We start from the raw sequence: 20508 nt of genomic DNA, 5'->3' as shown, positions 1-20508 counted from the left end.
TGTGTGTGTGTGTGTGTGTGTGTGTGTGTGTGCATGTGTATGTGTGTGTGCGTATGTGTGTGTATTCCTTTATGCATTACTGTGGTGCTATTGAGTGTGCCAAGCAGACCATTGCATTACAGTCCAGAGAAGCACTACTACTTACTTAAACCCCTGGGTTATTTTTTGATCTACATATTAAACTATTGAGTCTTACACTGTATGTAAAGCTTGGTCCCACGAGAGGCCAGAGGTTGAATTTGCACATAGGAGCTGCCTTTTCTTAACCTATGCCATTGTGATTCAGTCTTAATGTGAAGGTCCCAGGTTGAAGCTATTCCTGGGAGAGCAGAGCAGCCCTACACCTCTCTTTGTCCACTCCTGCTCTCCTCTGGCCCCCTGAGAGACAGACCTCAGGGAGCTCTTAGCTAGCTTAGATCAAGGATCGATTTAAACAAATGAAACAAAAAAAAGTATTTAAACCAACCAGGTTCCCTGTGTGAGGGATTTATCCACAAGCTGTTTCCCTTCTGCTCCCAGTGTGCTGGTAAATGCAAATTTGTTCAGATCGTATACGGATATTTAAATGTGCTGGGCTGGTGGTTACAATCACAGAATAAAGGAAATGTTATCAACAGTAAGAGTATGGATTTTATAGTAGCTATCCAGGAACATGAAAAATAAAACAGATGCAACATAGATATATAGCTATAAATCCCTATCATTGTAATTATTCACAAATGTATCTTTTTGTCTGATTGTGAGATTCTTTCAGAGTTTCAAATCTGCTTTCCACAATAGATCCAATATATCTTCAAAAGGATACATGAAAGCCCCCATACAACCCTCTCCCCCACCTCAGTTTCTCTCAGCTCACACACTTGGGAGGAACTATGGCTAAATTAGCCTGCTTAGAAACGGAGAAGTGCCGTAATTAAAACTTTGGTGTTTCAATCATTCTCTCTCTCTCTCTCTCTCTCTCTCTCTCTCTCCAAATCCATCTCTCCTTTCTTCTTTCTTTCCGACCCGCCCTCTCATCTTCTGTCCTTTTCTCCCGCTCCGTCTCATCCAGCAGACAGAGGGGGCATCGTTGACTTGCACTTCAAGGCCCCCACTTGTTTGCCTGCTTCAATAGGGGCTCCCCATTAGATACAATGACCTTCCAAATTAAAGGAGAGACTGTCCAAATTAAATCAAGGAGGGCGGGCTCATGCAGACCCACTCTCTGTCTGTGTCGGAGCCAGGCCGTCCACCCCCAGGATCCCCTTGTGAGGGAGAAGGGACCGGAGAATGAATGACGGTTTTCATCCCGGTCCTCCTCAAGATGCTACTTCTTGCTAATTAACTGGTGCTCTTTGTCCCCCACCTCTGTGCGTACGAGGGGTCTCAGAGGGACGGAACGAAGCCCTCTCCGTCAACAGCCCTCACCAACTGTCCCTGCTGACACACATTGCACACAGTGACGGCAATATGGCGCACAACACAACCTTAAGTGGTCGCCGGTGGAAATTGTTCCCTGCATTTCTGGCATTCCAGCCGTCCTCTTCCAGGGGCAGCCAGGAGCAGCAGGCAGCCATCGCTCATGACGCCCGGGGACCAAGTATAAGTGCTCAGTCCAGGTCTTGGTCAGGGACCGGACCGAAGAGCATCTGTACTTCTGCATGTTTTTCGTATTGGGTTCTTTGGGAGGAAACCCTTGCGAACACGGGGAGAACATGCAAACTCCGCACAGAAAGGCCCGGAGACCTTCTTGCTGAGAGGCAACAGTACTAGGTACTACGCCACCGTGCCGCACGTGAGCGATTTTGGGGTTCAGTGTCTTGCTCAAGGACACTTCGGCACTCTGCCGGGAGCTGGGATCAAACCAGGGACCTTGCGATCCCCAGCAGGTCGCTCTACCTCCCGAGCTACGTGTCGCCCCTTTTGTCAAATATGGTGGCGCATATAAACTAATAGACCAGGGTTGCCAATGATCACACTTAAATTGAATACGATGATAAGAGTTAATCAGTGTATCTTAAACTCATAAATGCACTTAATCTAAATTGATCTGCATGTTAGTCATTTGTGTTTGTTGTCTATGAGACAGCGTACTGTATATGGACAGAAAATGTAAAAATAACAATGACACTGCCACAGGGAATGAACATGCACAGCTTACTTACTTACTTACTTACACACACTTACACACACACACACACACGCACACACACACACACTCACACACACACACACACACACACACTGTCACTGTGTTATGATCATTAAAGAGTACTGTTCATGTTTGGGTTTGACAGGATGTATGAGTGCTGTTGGCTTGCATTCGGGCACAGGACCAACAGCGGTGGTATTGTAGCACACATTTCCCATGTGTCTGCCCGGATCAGGGAGACTGTCAGAGACTGCTGGAGCTGTGCTCTCCCTGCTGGCTCTGACACAGGTCATAAACATAACCCTGTTTGACTCCCAGACTGTGACACCAAGCGTTGCTTTGGCCTGGATCGATTAGTCTCCGTTCCCTCTACTGTGCCAGTCTGAGACGGAGGACTGTGACATCCAACAAGACTGTCCCAACTCAGACATAAGCATGGGAAAGACTTCAGAGCAACCACCATGGTAAATGGCTGGAATTGGATTTTGTCCCAAAGAGATCAGCAAAAAGACATGAAACTATTTGATCTCACTATCAGATGGGAGATCTCATGAGGCAATGTGGTGTAGGCGTGTGTGTGTGTGTGTGTGTGTGTGTGTGTGTGTGTGCGTGTGTGTGTGTGTGTGTGTGTGTGTGTGTGTGTGCGTGTGTGCGTGCGTGCGTGCGTGCATGTGTGTGTGTGCATATGCGTTTGTGTATGCGCATGTGTGTGTGTGTGTGTGTGTGTGTGTGTGTGTGTGTGTGTGTGTGTGTGTGTGTGCGTGCGTGTGTGCGTGCACGTGTTGCTGAAGATGTGAACAGGGCATGGGGCAAACAGGTCACATAATTTCGTACGGGAAGAGGACCTCCTTTTATCCCAAATCCATCACTGGTGCCAGACCCTTCTCGAAAGCGCATACTTTAAAATCTAGGTCCATCAAATGCCTTTACAACATGAGAAGTCGCCATCATCCCTCTCACCTCTCCACCTCAATGGGACTTAAGCTGGGCGAGAGTTTCAGATTCCTGTTCTGCAGTGTGGTGCCGCTCGAGTGGACCCTCTCCCCTCTCTTTTGTGCTCCCCTTGACCTGAAGCGTCTTATCATTTGACCTTCCAGAGCTGAGGTCACGTTGCCGCTGGAAGCCCCCTTCCCTTCGCCCTCCACCCAACCCTGGCTTTTGTTCAAGTACAAGGGGGCTCTGGTTGGACTTACTAAGATTAATGTAAAAGAAAAACTTTTTAATATAACCCTAGAAAAAGAAAGAGAGAGAGAGAGACAGAGAGAGAGAGAGAGAGAGAAAGACAGAGCTACAGAAAGAGACAGAGAATGTGCTAGAGATAGACGTTTTAGAAGATCCACGTCCACTGAGCAGGGTTTGGGTCCTCTCCCCATGTCAGACCCCCGACGACTGGCCACCTCTGGGCCGTCTGAGGTCTGGTTTAACCCCACATCCTGGTGTCAGCTCGGCCGAGGGCCAGGGCTATTATACATGAAAGTGTACCCAGTAAGACACGGCCTCTCTGATCTCCCCTAAAGCGGCATCAGTTCTACCTCATTGAGTTAAAGAGGCTCCAGGTTCACCAAGCTTAGTCAAACTGAGGAGAGGAGAAGAGAGGAGGAGAAGGGACAGGAGGAGATGGAGGGAGGGATGGAGGGATGATGGTTCGGAGGAGTGACAGGGGGCGGGGTCGCAGGGGTCCCGGGGGGGTCAGGGTCACCTCACCTTGGGCCCATTAGAAAACCCTTAGTGTTATAATGGGATCAATTACAGGCCACATTAGTATGAACCATCAGTACAGGCCAATGACTTTAAATGACCGCTCATGGTTCCAAATCACAGGACTTTGACCATACTGGGAAACAGGCGTGGGGGTCTGGCCGCTGACCGCTGTGCTTGCACAAAGTCAAGTCAGACCACATTATGACCGTGTGCCTGACCAAAGACCCTGACCGTCAGAGCGGGCATTACACCTCACAGCCTTCTCAAGAGGGAAATGGAGCAGATGATGGTCCACATCCTGGTTGAGGTGACCCTCAGTGACCTCACCACCCAGTCCTAGCTGACTTTCAGACCAGGGTCTACACATCACTAGCGTCTCTTTACAGCCATGCACATTATAAGGCTATAACTCATCAGTCTAATCAAACTTCACCAGTTGGTTCACTCGTGGTACATTATATATGACATCCAATTCTAAAATATCAATGGGCTAGTACAAAGTACAAATTGCAAAGTGTGACCCCAAAACATCATACATTCGCCTGTTTTACGATCAACTGGTGACAAAAAAAAGTTTTAACGTAGGAAACAATGTATATTCAGCGTAGAGTTCAATAGGGGTCTCCTATTCTACCGGTTTATGTTGGTTCCTTGACCTCCTGTTGGGATGAGTATTCTGCTCTCGCTCCCAGCTCTTTGTTTTTGAGGAACACGGCACCAGATTGAGGGGAGCGAGTTAAATGTCAGGTTCGTTGTTGCTCTTCGATTAACCATGAGAGCCTGAGCACAAGAACCGTGTCCTGTCCTCTACACAGGCTCGCTTTTACAGGGCCTCTTCTGGGGCACCGTTCAGACACACACACACACACACATACGCACACATACGCACAAACACACAGTAGCAGCAGCAGCAGCACTGAAAAGATCACTGGTTTCCCCCCTGTTATGCAAATGCATCAAAAACGCTCGAGTGAGAATTATATATGAATCCAATGAGTCTTTTTCTCTCCTTTAGAGACGCTTAGCCACGAGCGCAGAGACGCCTCAATGGCGGAGCGTCCGCCGGGCTCCCCGGCCATGCGTATTATTCAGCTTGACGAGACGCAAACTGACATAAGCACCCGGGCTCACTTTCACCCGCCCGCAATCCGATTACATGGCCAGCGCTGCGTCAATGCTGCAGGGCCAACAGGCAGCGGACTCTGTCAGGCTTCCCCTCCTCCAGACCGAGCCCCTTCTCTCCCCATTCAGACATCCTGCTCTAACTGCCCCCCCCCCACCCCCTTCTCTCCGAGGCCGCCAGGCCGGCTCCCCCCCTGGCCCCCCGGTAAACAAGCTGTACCCTGGACTACAGAGGGTGCTATTCCAAAACTACCAAATGCAAGGAACGAAAAGTTACGAAACTGGCTTAAGAGTAGCACGAAAAAGTAAACAAATGTTGTGCGGTAATAGCAGTGTGATGTTGAGGTAATAACAGTGTGATGACATAATGATTGCGTGATGCATCATGGAGATTGATTCCTTTCCTACCCACTGACAATAGAGCACCTCGCTGTGCAAGCCTTTTTAATTTCATAAGAGGAGGATTCGCACATGTTTTATTGTCTATTAGTCATGACTATAGTAAATGTGCGTTTGTTGACTGCATTCAATTATACTAACTGCGGGTATGTAGCCTACATAAAGCCTTATTGCAGTCATAATCAAACATATTTGCGCTTTTTATACCCAAGGTACAGCAGAAAGAAGCTCAGAAGGCAACAAGTGACAAAAAAACAAATACCATATTTTACAGTTTCATGGAGTCCCTAAAATCCATCTCATTTACAGCATTCCAGCTGCCTGGAGTGGCCTAAACACCCTATTTACAGACAATCCACACCAATGATGATCAGTTATATAGGCTAACACATCTATATCAAACAAGTGGCCCTGGTTGGCTGGACCATGGCAGTCAGAGCTAATGTCACAATAGGGACCCTAATCTAAATCAGTGTTGACAACCACAGAGCCTGGCCCTCTTCACTGTGCTGAGCAGTGACGCTTGGGCCCTTGGAAGGGGCACCCGTTTAACAGCGGGTGGTAACATGCTGCTCCCCCTAAAGCCTGCCAGGTGCTGGGGGGGGGGGGGGGGACTCCCGAGGCCCTCGCACAAATCGCCCCGTATCCGTGAAACTGGTGGAGAGATGAGATTAAACTCAGAGTGAGATACATTTGCAATTGATTACCAGTGAGCCACTGTGACAAATCATATAGGCTTTGGAGGGAGTGTGTGTGACCGTGTGGGTGTATGGTTGTGTGTGTGTGTGTGTGTGTGTATGTGTGTGTGTGTGTGTGTGTGTGTGTGTGTGTGTGTGTGTGTGTGTGTGTGTGTGTGTGTGTGTGAGTGTGTGAGTGTGTGTGTGTCCGTGTGTGCGTGTGTTCCATTAGACAGTAAAAAAGGCGCATTAAGCCTAGAGTGCAAACACATTCTACAAGTGTAATTAATTCCAGACATAATATATATAACTGTCCATATGGCATACTGTACTCTCAACCGTATTAGTTAAGTCATGCTTAAAAATAATATGCAGGCTATTCTACTTCTCCATCTATTCATGTTCAACCACTGACTCAGAAGACTACTCTACTTCCTTTGCACCCCTGTGTTTTGTCTGGTATTAATGAGCAATTAACTTTGCATACAAGGTCACCAACAATAGCGGTGGTTGTCAGATTATGCTAATGCCGTTGGCGGTAGCTCCGCTGAAAGGCGTTAGAGGATCATTGTGAATGGAGAAGGTGGTGCCCTTTTCTCCGAGATGTGAAAATGATATGCAAACTGTACCAACATGTGCTCTAAAGAGGATTAGAGCACTTGAGATCCATGCAGCCCACCACTGATAGGTGAACAACAGAGCAGGGACACAAACCTTTCTCTCTGTCTCCTATGGTTAGAGCAGCACTACGAATTACAAAGAATACAGATTTATCAATGAGCCAGACAGTTCCATGTCTGCATTTAAGCATCACTTGCCCGGTATACTGTAGTTTGTTACAATGTAAACACAAGTGGGCTTCACTGACTTTATGCAATTACAGATTCTAACAGATTTTTTTTTTTTTTTGAACCTGACTTCATTACAAATGATCACAAAAGTTTAACTAATAATTTCTTAGTAGGTACACAGAATTAAACATGAAAAAAATCCAGAATTTAACTAGAAAGGGTGCTCAGAGAGCACAGCCCTCCACCCATTAGTGCATTTTGGGGCTCTGCGCACCAAAATTGAATGGGTTCTAAGTCGGCCCATGCTACACTCGTCCACTGAGTTTCATGAAAATCAGTCTGGTAGTTTTAGCATAAACATGGTCTAAAAAATGAATGGAGTTGAATGGCTGGCTTGTGGACCCCCCCCCTGTGCTTCAGATCCGCTCCAAAATGTAATGGGTTCTAAGTTGAACCGTGCTACCCCCTTCCACAGAGTTTCGTGAAAATCGTTCATGTAGTTTTGCGTAATACTGATAACACACGAATGAACAAATGAACAAACGAACAAACACACACCACACGAAAACATTACCTCTCACCGTGTGCTGTCGCTGGGGCAGAGGTAATGAAATGTTGTTGACTGACATCAAGTGAATGACCGACAAGCCCAGGGGTGAAATGGAAAGTTCTCTCCCTGCAGTGGCTGCTGCTCTGTCTGCCTGCAGAGGGAAACCAGAGAACAGGTGCAGAGAGCTGTCCAGGGAGATATGGCTTTAGTCCATTTGGGGGAGATGAGGGGCCCATGTTTAATACAAAGTTAATATCGATTTAATGCTTGTCACTATTCCTCTGAATCTTGTGCCATTGCTAATTCGTTCAATTTGCAGCAGGGTTTTGCGCCAAGGCAGATGCCAAGCAAGGACATCTCCAGAGAGCCCGACTCTCCAGGTGGAGTTTAGTCTACCATGCACTTTATAAAAACTCTCAAAATTGGTCTCCACTGGCCCACACGCAACTCGTTTTGATTAGTCGGTGCAACATGGAACATAATGTGTTCGTTTCTTGACTGCTCTCTAAACATGAAAATTAACTAGGCTGGCTATAGCGGATATCAAGTTATTTTATGTATTATATTTAGTGAATAGGGTAATTGTTTTATATCCGGCTAGTGTGTGAGCAGAAGACAGCACTTTTTGGTTATGAGTGATGATGCGTAAAGTTCTACTTGAGAGAGGGTTGGAGTCTGGAGCTATATACCTAAGGCACCTATATACCTAAAGCGTTTGAAATATGCCTACAACTATTATAAAAAATAAACCTCGATCCTCGAGTGCAAGTAGCCTATAGACTGCTGTAGGTAGATCACTGGTGTCATCGGAGAACGCGCAACCAGTCAGTGCAATCTGTCCATCCGCGCGCACTGAAAAGACGGGGAGTTCCCTTCCTCCACTTGGCCACGTCACCAATAAATAATGGGAGAATAATAAACAGTTAACCACCTGTCTGACCCGTAGCACAATGAGAGAACCCATAGAGAGCTCTTCATGCATGGGTAACATATTTACTCAGCCTTTTCACTTAACGAAGCAGAAAGTAACGCAAGACAATGGCTGGGTTAATCTATTTAGTAAATTGTTTTGATATGTTGTGGCTGCGGATCGTTAGGCTATGTGTGGACCCTTCCGTTTCAATGTCTTCCTACACACAGAGAGAGAAAGAGAGAGGGAGGTAGAGAGAGAGAGAGAGAGAGAGAGAGAGAGAGAGAGAGAGAGAGAGAGAGAGAGGAGAGAGAGAGGGAGAGAGAGAGAGAGAGAGAGAGACGGGGGGTCGAACATACGGGGTCAGGGAGGAGTGGGTGCTGTAATATTTTAGAGATGTGCTTTTAATGGCTTTAATTCAGCTGAAGCCAGCTGTTTTTGCTCTGTTTGGTAAAAGAAGAGAGACGTGGCAAGCTTGCAAAGCTAGTAGAAATTAGTCTCGGTCATCGAGACTAAGCTATGCTTCCTACTAACCATCTGCTTACCAGTCACAATGGGAGGATTTTCGGAGCAAAGTAAAGGAATAGGCTCATAAAAAAGCTTTGAAGGTCTCGTTACTTCATTTCACAGTGAATAGTGACGGTGTTGTGGTAGGGTGTCCTAATACGTCTCCTTTGGCCGGGAACTCTCATAATGGCTAAAGCACGTCTGATAACCGTTTAGTATTTCTCTAAAGGAATTATTTCACGGAGGCGTTCCGTTGCAGTTATAATATTGTGGTCAGTTTATATTTGATTTATGCTGAACCACCTATCATTAGGCTATTTGAACTTCTTCCTAATGATGGGCTATACTGGCTAAATTCAGCAATTAGACTAATAAAACGTTACGCGCATGGTTCTAATATAAAACAGGCGGTCAAACAAATCACATATTTTAATAGAAAACAAAACGATAGGGCTACTGATGAAGTGTAATGACTATTATGACACAATAATTTATTCTAGATTATTATTTTGAGAAAATTATTGTATTATTAAATAGTAGCCTAACCCATTTCTTATTAATAAAAATAATGCCTAACTGGATCACATAGCTTGAGTTTGTATAAAAATCATAAAATCTAACAGGCTTATGTTGGCTATAGGCTAGGCTATACCTTGCCAAATGATATTGAGAAAGTTTATGAAAAATCTAAAAAATCATAGCATATAGGCCTAGGCCATAGGCCTAATCATATGTTCCACCCTTTATTGCAAAAGAATAGGCTAGGCCTACACAGCCTATATTCATTTTTGTCCAACTATGGAGAATTGTTCTGTTAGGCCTATATTATATTTATTTTCGTTTGCCTTCCCTCTTTGCCGTATAAGCCTACATGTGGGTTAAAAGACATTACTACTCTAAGCTATTTCTTACACGTTCACCGCATTTGGTGTGTAGCCTGCCAGAACACGGCCGTAACGGGCTCCAATGTCGCTTTAATACGAGTTTTATAAGGGTTTCGGTGTCCGCTCATATGAATGCGCTTTAAATCAAATCACAGATGCACTTTTATTCAGCCGGTTAAAATAGCAGAACAAAACCGTCTTTAGAAATAAAGCTTTTATTCCAGTAGGCTTTTTGAAGGCGAGGGAGAGAAAGGGAGAGTGGGGCGCCGCCGCAGCTGAGGGTGACAGTTAGTTCATGGTTAACAGGATCAGGCCCGCACACTTCTCCTGCGCAAAATGTGCAGCGGGTCTGGCGCACTGAATGAAGACTTTGCAAACCCCGTGATATTTAACACATCTGTTAAAGCGTCCCGAGAGAAGAAATCCGTTTAAGACATTATTCCATGACGACGTCCAGATTGAGTGTTGAGAATCCAATGAAACCCAAAGATAATTTACATTTGAAGCAATCAAATAGGCTAGGCATATATATTCCAAATTCAAGTAGCCTATTCGTATGTTTAGAATCAATGTAACGTATCGTTTTCATAATCATTCAACTTTATCATCATTACATTATCATCGAATAGGCTCAACATTGATACTTGTTGGCTAAATGTTTATATTGCAGTGTGCTTGGAGGCATTAAGGCATTGGCTATATTTAGCCTATTTCTAATTAATCCGATTCAGGGGGTCTGTTTATCTACTAGGCTATATATCACTGCAGGGATCCCGGGTAACAAATAGCGGCTTCTTCTGGTGAAGTCCCTATTCAGATTTCCCAAATTATGTTTGAATCTTTTAAGATTTTTTTAATTGGCCTACATGCGCCGTTGCCAAACAAAACAAATTCACGGGGCCTCAATGGAACGTGGTCAATATGCAAAATTGATGACTGTGCCTTTTGTGGAAGGGACGTTGTGTATTGCTTGCTTATGAACTCTAATCCAATCATAAATTGCACTCACTGGCCAATCAGCGCGCCGGGAATGGCGCTTGAAAGCGACCCATGTGGAGAACTTTGTTGAACCTCATTGTTGTGGCTGTCAGCTCTGAAAGAAGCTTTGGGGGCAGGCCGCTATAAAACGGCTTTCCCCAGAGCGAGAGGAACAGAGGACAGGAGTAACTAGCCATTGAGACAAGAACCTCACCTCGCTTAGTCGGAGTATTTCAATATCTGGGTGTTGTGTTACAGACGGGACCATGATGATCCCAAGCGTAATTGCGCCTCCAGCGATGTACCCAGGTCTTTACCGACCTACTGCCGCGTTGCCGTTCCACCCGTCCGTGCACTCCTCCTTTCCAAGCCACTCAAGCTTTCTCGTGGAGGACCTGCTGCGGATAAGCAGGCCAGTCCCGTACCTCAACCGAACAGTCTCCTCATCGAGCGTCTCGCCGGCGACAACTACCAACACCATGTCCTTCTGCACTGTGCCCACGGAGCGCGTGATCTCACCGTCTGGGGTGACGCGCGAATCATGCTCGCCGCCGAAAACGTCACTCCCAACCAGCAAAGATCCAACTTTTCTGAAGTTTGGAGTCAGCGCCATTCTGGCACCATCACCAAAGACCGGTAAGTGTGCGTACGATGAATGTTTGATAGTGAACATAGTTTGTTTTTGTTTGTGCTCAATATTTGAAAGTGTTTTGAGCTAATTTTAGACTTTTCAGAATTATTGTTATTGTTTGAGATGGATGTGTTTGACGAGGAACTAAAATGTGACATTCAGTTCCTTGACATGTCGGCATGTTTATCCACAGCATCGTCGCCCCCCTCAGTCCACAGTATGCACCCTAAGGCCTTCCCCTTCCCCTATTTTGATGGACCCTTCCACCCCTTCTTCAGATCTGCATATTTCCCAGGTGAGACCAATTATACCTTTTACGCACGACTTGTTTGTGCTTTGTGGTGCACGTGCGGTGTCTTAACTGTAGGCTGCCTTGACTAACTTCATTTACAGAGGGTCTGAGATATAAAAACAAGGCCATTGCGCAGCTTTTAATGTGTCATCATGAAATATGCCTTTAAAGCAATATGCCAGTAGGAGTAAACACGCACGTTGTTGAAGTATAGGCTACTTTAGAACATGTCAGGTAAGGTAATTCGATGCCTCACTCTGAGTGCTGACTAATAGACTACTGTGCTTAGCTTTTCCCTCAACACACCCCCTCATTAACCAATTATCCGGAATCGTCACGGTTTAAATTTGAGGCGGGGTGCGGGTCGGTCCCTCCACTTCTCACTGGGGGCGTTTTGGCACCTCCGTTCGGTCCCGCGTTTTCCCACAGCGGCGGGGCACTGTGCCGCTGGCTGCCAACAAAGCTTTCAGCACCATGACCGATTTGGTCAGCTCCCACCAGGACAAGCCACCCACAGACCCAGGAGAGTGACTTTTACCAGGCGGGCCAGAGGCGGGGAGCAGTCATGCACTAATTTCCCCATTAGGCGCTATTGAGAGTTCTCAGTATTCTCACAAGACCACATAGCGTGTTGGGAAGTGCGCGCAGAGATAACAATGCGAATAAGCCGTGAGTTCCAGCTAAATCAATCAGGTATCTCATAAAGTGGAGAGTCACATTACTATTTCATTAACACATTTGGCAAAGTGCTATAATTGCAGAAGAGCAGATGTACCTTCACGAATTCAGAGTTAGGTTATTGAATGACTGCAAGTCGAAACGTCTCTGTGAGCTATTACACAATATCCCTGACCTGAAAAACACCCTAAACGGTCCTCTCGTCTCTCGTTCCTTAAACCGGGCCAATCAACGAAGCGGGATAAAGAATAATCTCTTAGAAAAGTCTATAAAGTCGCTAGTCCGTGCTTTCATTCAGACTAATCATAATAGAGTTGGAGTCCTTTTCATGGGTAGCGTTGAATACCTCAACAAAACAACTCGAACGTCCTGAATAGCTTTTCGTGTTCATTTAATGAAAATGATTTGAGGGCAGAGAAATGCGCCCATGGGCCCCTGGTCATCAGTATTCTGGTATGCAGTGGTGTTTAGTTTGAAAGTGTAAATCTCCTTTTGTTGCGATAATATATGGCCTTCGCCGCCTGTCCAGAGTCTTTTCTACGTTAGTTCATTACTACACAATTACCGTTCACGGTTTATTAACTCCTCTATCCGCCCTCGCGGGGTTCCTTAAAGGATATGCTACCTCTTTACCATACCAATGCGGTTGGGGTCCGGCCAATGTGCTAATTAGTCACCTCGTGCCATTTCACTCAAAACGGAGACGTATTGCACAGTCCTGAGGGGAAAGCATATTCAATAATAACAGAACTTTGGAGCCAAGGGTAAAAAAAAGTTTTGAGCTGTGCCTTTAAAACCAGGAATCCACTAGCTATAGGCTAAATGTAGGCTATCCTTGATGGCATTTTTGTTGCGGGTTCTTGCAATCTTGCTAGAATTTAATGTGTTTGGTTAATTTAACGTCCCTTTCCATCCCTTCTTCTCTGTTATAGCTTCATCTTCATCTGTCGTGCCAATCCCCGGTACCTTCTCCTGGCCGCTGGCCGCCAGAGGGAAGCCCCGAAGAGGGATGCTGAGGAGGGCAGTGTTCTCCGACGTGCAGCGCAAGGCCTTGGAGAAAATGTTCCAGAAACAGAAATACATCAGCAAACCCGATAGAAAGAAGTTGGCTTCTAAGCTCGGTCTCAAAGATTCCCAGGTAAATATCGTGCACCATGCATGGTGTATAGCCTACTTTTAAGCTTGCGTAAAGATATAGGCTACACTCGGGCGCTTAATTTTCGCGTAATGACTCCATGCAACAACACGAAGGTTTCACTGTCCATCGAAGCAACAGAAAGTTGACTCCAGACACTCCAATAAAAGAGCTCTTCTAATTCATCGATTAATCCGATTATTTATCTCCCCTCTTTAGGTCAAAATCTGGTTCCAGAACCGTAGAATGAAGTGGAGGAATTCCAAGGAGAGGGAACTGCTGTCCTCGGGAGGCTGTCGCGAGCAGACCCTGCCCACTAAAACAAACCCCCACCCAGACCTCAGCGACGTGGGGAAGAAATCCTCCGCGGAGGAAGAGGACGAAGAGGAAGAGGAAGCGTTTACCGGAGAGAGCCTGCGCGCGCCAGTCCGCTGCCAATCCCCAACTACAGGGCGCGAGCCACTGAACAGCGCCGGGTCGAATATCTCGTCTCCCTCTTTCTCCAGTAAGCACTCGGACTTCTCACAATCTGACGACGAGGAGATAACAGTTTCTTAATTTATTTACAAAACAATATAAACTATGTTTTATATCAGACTGACTGTAAAGCACATACCTGTATGTGTCCAGGTTTACAAGAGGCTGTATCCTTAATTTAGACCCAACTGCATCAAGTGAATAGTTTTTCCACAAATAATGAACATCTGTTTATCAACTTTATCAAGCATTTTTCATTAACGGCAGGGTTTACTTTATAGGATATACTTCTTAGTGACGATTTGCTGTTTTGCACAGCTTTTTCAACTGTACAGTATTTTGTACAAATTTGTATGGAAATTATATGCCAATAATAACCTATTGAGTTACAATTACCTGGGCTTCTTATAGAGTTGTTTATTGAAAATTGTAGCCATTTCGTGAATAATTTATATGGATTTGATTAATAAGTATGTTTCAATGTAATATACCTTTGTTGAAAGTTCAGTGTTTCTTTGTAAAAATGCCAAATAAATTCTGAAAAGTTTAAGCATGCCCAATGTCCATCTTGTGGGGTTGTTGTAACCTAATAATCACGTTTGTAGGCCAACATCATTGGCCTCAGCTGGCATTTTAGAGACATGTGGGGAATACATCTAAGTATTGCTGAAAGATAAAGAAAAACAGCAGAAATCATAAATAATCATTAATTTTAATGAATCACAAATAACTTAAGACTAGTACAGTTATCATCAGATTAAACTCTCAAAGCCCTGGACAGACTCCTGATGATGAACTGGACACCCAGCCCCTGTGATGTAAGGGAGACTGTGCACAAAATACTCATTTTCAAGTACTGTTACAAATCAGCTATAAAATTCATCAAAATGTTGCAAAGTAATCAATTATTTACATGGTTATGTTACATAGAAAAATGTACATATCAAAGAAGGCTACACATTCATTTATGAGAAACATAATTCAACAAATACTCTCCATACATCTTTAACATCCGCACATCTCAAAGCAGGCTTTTCACAAGACAAACGGACAAATCTGTTTCTGTTTGTGCTTACATTTACTTTAACAAGAGACCCCTCTCAGAATGTACACACACAAGTGAACAAGAAATGTGGCACACAGGCCCAAAGAGTATTCACATATCAGTTTACAAGCTGTACATCTCTTGGCAGTGCTGAAAAAAACTTTAGGAAATCACCTTCAGGCCTGGCTTCCATTTTGAGATCAAAATGAATGTTGCATAGGATTGGTGACTTAGAACACGCAAACATTGAAAAGCAGCAGAAGCAATGCTGGACAAAAATCAACTTTGCCCTAAGTACACCTTTCCCAGGAGGCAGGTTTGGGGGAAACAAGACCTCATAACTATGACCCCAAGAAAAAGACAGTTCTGTTTTCAACTCAAGTCAGAGCTACTAATAATTTTGTTCTTCCGTTCGTACCTTTTGACATGATCAAGTAAAATCACAATAAACAAAGCAGCACATACACTTAGTTGTCACGTAATCCATCCAACATGTTGTTATGACAATATTGTTCATTACAAATCACAGAATCAAAGACGACAAGCATGGCAAAGGCGCAAGGGTGTAAAGGTTGATGAGGTATAAAATGAACACAATTTCTCGGTAATCTTCCCCTCATATCCGTACAACTCATTACAAAAAAAAAAGATATTCTTATTTTGAGCACCAAACTTGCACCCTTTCTTCTTGAAGGTTGCCTCACAAAGATATGTCCAAACTTGTACAAACTTCTCAGCATTGGGAGCAATAGGCTTGTTATACATATATTAAACCCCAAGTCCTTTTCTTGTCTACCCACTTGTTATAACACAGCATTGGTGTCTGATATGACAAAGGCCAACCCTGCCCCTTAAGCCTGCCTGCCTTGGCACAATTCAAGGAGAGGGTTGACTTAGAGCCCTATGAGTTTACAGCCATACAGACAAATAAGAAAGTAGCTAATGCACGTAGTCTGTTACAAAAGAGTAAGGCATCCTTTTCTTAAGTTCAGTCCAGCACCTATATAGACTTCTGCCTGAAGAAGCTTGTGCTACAGCAACCGGTTTTGCTGCAGAATGCACGCCAATCGCTGCATTGGCGCCTGAAAGAGTTAACTTGGTGGGTGATGGCGATGACAGCTGCTCTGTGTGTGTGTGTGTGTGTGTGTGTGTGTTTGTGTGTCCTCCAACCCATTGCTTCCAGAGGTAGCACCCTGTAGCCCCACCTACAGCTCACTTGGGTGCACTGCAGCTGGGGGAGGACAGAGCAGGGCCTGGCCCGTGGAGGTGGGGGTGGGGTTGTGACTCAGAGCTGGGAGAGCGATGGAGGATACGTCCATGCTGGTGGTTAATGGTGGTGGTGATGGTGATGATGATGATGAAGATGTTCCATCCACAGTGTCAAGCATCATGTTTTTTTTTTGTTTTTTTTTAAACTAAGCATTGACGGCGCCTAGCAGGGAGGAGTGCAGCAGAATCCTGGTTTACCTCTCCCTCTGTTCACTTCCTGTCTGTTTTTGGGTTACCTGCACCCGTAGTGTTTTTGACTTGATGATCGTTATAGTGGCATGATCTCGGAAACAACATTCACGACAGGTGTTCTGATGAATGGAAGTTGGAAGCGGAGGGGAGGGGTTATGGAGCGCGTCACAGCGTGGACTCCAGGGATGAGTCCAGGATGTCGTCGTGTTGACTGTTGGTGTTGGAGTCGCTGTCATAGCTCTGGGGGCTGGACGACGTGGCCGCCTCCTTCAGCCTCATTAGCATATTCATCTGAAGAGACAAACACATTTTGGGGGTTACGGTCAAGCTGTTGTGAGTAGGTTTCTGGTGTGTGTGTGTATGTTTGTACATGTGTGCATGTGTCTGTGTGTGTATGTGTGTATATGTGTGTGTGTGTGTGTGTTCATATGCGTGTGTGTGTGTTTGTGTGTGTGAGAGTGAGTGTATGTGTGTGTGAGTGTATGTATGTGTGTGTGTGTGTATGTGTGTGTGTGTGCGTGTGTACAGTATGCTCATTTCATTTCATTTCATTTATTTATTTGAACAGGGACAGTACACATGAATCAACCACAGGGGTAAATGTGTCAGTCTTAGCAAAAAAGCTAAATTCAACTGCAGTCCCTGAGGCCAGATGTAATAAGCACACAGGTCCATAAGCCGCCCAAACAGACTCTGCTAAAACAGACAACAAAGACAGCAACAGGGCAGAGTGTGTGTGTTGTTTTCTCCTACCAGTGGATCAGCATCACTGTCGCTCTGCGGGGGCTCCTTCCTGATTCCTTCTCTAGGCGCAGAGTAACCGTCGAATCCCACGTCCTCTGGCCGGAGTTGGAGTAGCGGCGGCCAATCAGCAGGAGTGGGTGTGGCTGACCATGGGTAGGTGTCAATCACCCAGCAAGCAGGATCCTCCCACGCTGATCTGCGACCATACAGCTAGAGAGACAGTGACGTAAACATAAATGTAAGCTTGGTTTTGTAACATGGCTAACATGTAATGCTTATTGATGAGTGCATGTGTGTGTGTGTGTGTGTGTGTGTGTGTGTGTATGTACCTGTAGACCCTCTCGGACAGCCTCCAGCATGTATGGGATGATGGAGTAGTTCCACAGGTCTGTGAACCACACCCTGGAGCCCTCCACGTCCATGGGACAGGACAGGAAGAGGCGGGGCCCTGGGGGTGAAAGGTCGCACAGATGTTAAAGGGGTCACAACACCACACATACAACTAGAAATGGTGCTTGGAGAGCACAGACCTCCGTCCACAAATGCATTTTGTGGCACTGTGCGCAAGCAGGACATGTTTGGTATTGCTACATTTGTTAGGTCGAGAGCTTTATGCCAGTCCAAACCCTGTGTCTCTGTGACCTTCCCGTGTCCAGATGTGGCCGTTTCAATCCCCCCCATTGACAAAGAAGGTGAATGGTCGGCCGTGTTTGGGCGGCTTATGGACCTGTGATTCGGGTCCGCTCCAAAATTTAATGGGTTCTAAGTTGGCCCATGCTACACCCCTCCAAGTTTTCCAGAAAATCGGTCTGGTAGTTTTTGCGTTAATCCTGCTAACACATAAACCAATAAATAAACCAACCAACACGCCACCGAAAAGATTACCTCTCGCCCTGTGCTGTTGCTGGGGCAGAGGTAACAACTAGCAGCCACTATATCACTCATCCACGATAAGATAAGATCAACTTTATTGTCCCCAAGAGTGCTGGAATGTAGTGTTTGATCTCTGTTTGATCTCACTGATCCCAGTATAAACTGGTGAGTAACTAAGCGATGTTGTTTTTCTCACCGATGGTGACATCGGAGGAGCTGTGGGCCTCTAGGAAGCGGTTGAGGTGGTGCCACACGCGAGGGATCCAATCGATGATCTTCACCAGCTCCGTGTTGCGCGTCCGGCTGCCGATCTCCGTCTCGATCAGCTTCCTCCTCAAATAGCGCCCCAGGAAGCCCATCACCGGCTCCATGTGATTGGCACAGAGCACCCACCTGACCAGACGCGACAGTTTAGAGCTGCTACTCAATCGTTGATTCATTTCACCAACACGACTTCATACAATGTACAGTAGAAGAGGTTCAGTGCAGGTCTGGATGAGCAATAGACGTTACTGAAGGAAATCAAGTAGCCATCCTAAGTGACATATTCTCAGCATGCTACTGCCCCCTTCTGGCTGATTGTAGTGGCACATTTCAAACTATGTATTGTACTGTATGATATCTGAATAGAATAGAAAGTTTATTAGCCATTTTTACCAAGTACAGGTACAGGTACATTGGAATACTTGTAATCGATTATCCTTACAGTATCTTATCAAAGTTAATCAGTTCCTCATTCCAGTCCTCAGCTAGACATTGAAAGGCTACCAAACTGTCAATTTACTATACTATTCATCGTCTATCAGTCTATCACTATCATTCTCACCATCTATTCAACAGGACTGAAACTACTGTGTGTGTGTTTAAATCTGTGGTTAAAATACTGTGTGTATGTCCCTAGTCTAGCCTTTCCTAGGGCGACAGGTGTGTTTTTGTGTTCAGGTACCTGAAGTTGTGGTGGAGCTGGAGGTTGGGGGAGGAGGAGGTGGCCTGGCTCATAGTGCCAATGATGTACGGGCTAGGGGAAGAGAAAAAGTGAAAAAAAAATCAACATACACACATCCTTCTGTGTGTGTGTGTGTGTGTGTGTGTGTGTGTGTGTGGTTGATAATCACTGGTGAAACCTATTGTCCCAGACTGAGGGAGAGCTTGGCAAACATACTGTGTGTGTGTGTGTGTGTGTGTGTGTGTGTGCACTCACCTGTGTTGGTATTTGCAGTTGAAGAGGCCGTTGAAGATCTCTCCGAGAGAGCTGACGTGGTGCAGGTTATCCAGGATGACCACCAGGGGGCGCTCTGTCTCTGGGTGCTCACCTCCGCACTGCTCTGCCAGACCAGACAGGTAGTGACGCAACTCCTACAGAGAGAGGGAGGGAGCGAGAGACAAAGAGAGGGAGGTAGAGAGACAGAGAGAGGGAGGTAGAGAGACAGAGAGAGGGAGGTAGAGAGACAGAGAGATGGAGGTAGAGAGACAGAGAGAGGGAGGGAGTGAGAGACAGAGAGAGGGAGGTAGAGAGACAGAGAGAGGGAGGTAGAGAGACAGAGAGAGGAAGGCAGAGAGACAGAGAGAGGGAGGTAGAGAGACAGAGAGAGGGAGGTAGAGAGACAGAGAGAGGGAGGGAGCGAGAGACAGAGAGAGGGAGGTAGAGAGATAAAGAGAGGGAGGTAGAGAGACAAAGAGAGGGAGGTAGAGAGACAGAGAGAGGGAGGTAGAGAGACAGAGAGAGAAAGAAGGCGAGGGAGAGAGAGAGGTTTGGTGACGAACGAGTGCGAGGAGGCAGGAGTGTGCGTGTGTCACATCAGTCTGTCTAGGACTCGCTGACGACATTGGGAGTCCGTACCCAGCGGGGGAGGGGTCGGCGTCCGGTGCGCCTCTCACCTTGCTGGACTTGTGGTCCACGTTGAAGGTGACCACGGCGTGCGGCGTCGGGGGGCGGCCCTCCAGCAGCAGCAGGTGTCGGGCCAGCTGATTGGCCAGGTGCGTCTTGCCGGTGCCGCTGGGGCCCGAGAGGATGACGCGGCGGTGCTCCCTCAGCAGAGAGACGTAGCGCTGCAGCATGGGCTTGGGGACCAGGCTGTCGAACACCAGCGCGTCCACGCCGCCGCTCGCCGCGCCTGCCGGGGACGGGGAGAGGAACGTGGCGTGGGTTATGCTGCGGCCCTTTCGTGTCGGGAACGCCGGTGTTCCCGAGGTCGACGTCTAAATCGTCATCAAACACGTCTCCCGGACTGGCGATTTCCGCCATTTTACTCGGGACAAAAAAAATCTACCACGACCAACCCCGATTTCATCAACGTCAGCTGCTGACATAAATCAAGATGGCTGCTCCGCACTTCGACAATAAGTGAAAGCTGACAGGCTGACTAAGCTAACTATGTTAGAATGACAACGATGGGGCGAAAGTTGGGTTTTTCACGTTTTATTTCTGTAACGCATTCAACCAGGATATGACGTCATCCCGGGCGCCAAATCCGGAGCTCCAATACAAAAGGAACGCAGCATTAGGCCGTACCGCTACAACG

The 20508-nt window shown here is 46.3% G+C and overlaps 2 protein-coding genes across 2 annotated transcripts in view; one reads left to right on the top strand and one right to left on the bottom strand.

The window, feature by feature from the left end:
* Positions 1–10916: 10916 nt before the first annotated feature.
* Positions 10917–13944, top strand: dbx1a (developing brain homeobox 1a; the record flags this gene model as incomplete). Its single annotated transcript, XM_084436752.1, has 4 exons — positions 10917–11286; positions 11475–11576; positions 13184–13389; positions 13606–13944. 4 exons carry the CDS (start codon positions 10917–10919, stop codon positions 13942–13944), a joined length of 1017 nt encoding a protein of 338 aa, XP_084292878.1.
* A 2577-nt stretch (positions 13945–16521) lies between these two features.
* nav2a (neuron navigator 2a) overlaps positions 16522–20508 on the bottom strand; it is a gene marked incomplete at its 5' end in the record, with an annotated part of 83852 nt that continues 79865 nt past the window's right edge. The window contains 7 exon segments of the mRNA XM_084437223.1: positions 16522–16660; positions 17123–17323; positions 17443–17561; positions 18183–18379; positions 18933–19004; positions 19188–19342; positions 19865–20100. Coding sequence (XP_084293349.1) covers positions 16535–16660; positions 17123–17323; positions 17443–17561; positions 18183–18379; positions 18933–19004; positions 19188–19342; positions 19865–20100 — 1106 coding nt within the window. The 3' untranslated portion in view covers positions 16522–16534.

The sequence above is a fragment of the Borostomias antarcticus genome (genome assembly GCF_949987555.1).
Source record: "Borostomias antarcticus genome assembly, chromosome: 4".
Lineage (NCBI taxonomy): Eukaryota > Metazoa > Chordata > Actinopteri > Stomiiformes > Stomiidae > Borostomias > Borostomias antarcticus.
Note: the sequence above shows the minus strand (reverse complement) of the source record. Positions and strands in the feature narration are given on the sequence as shown.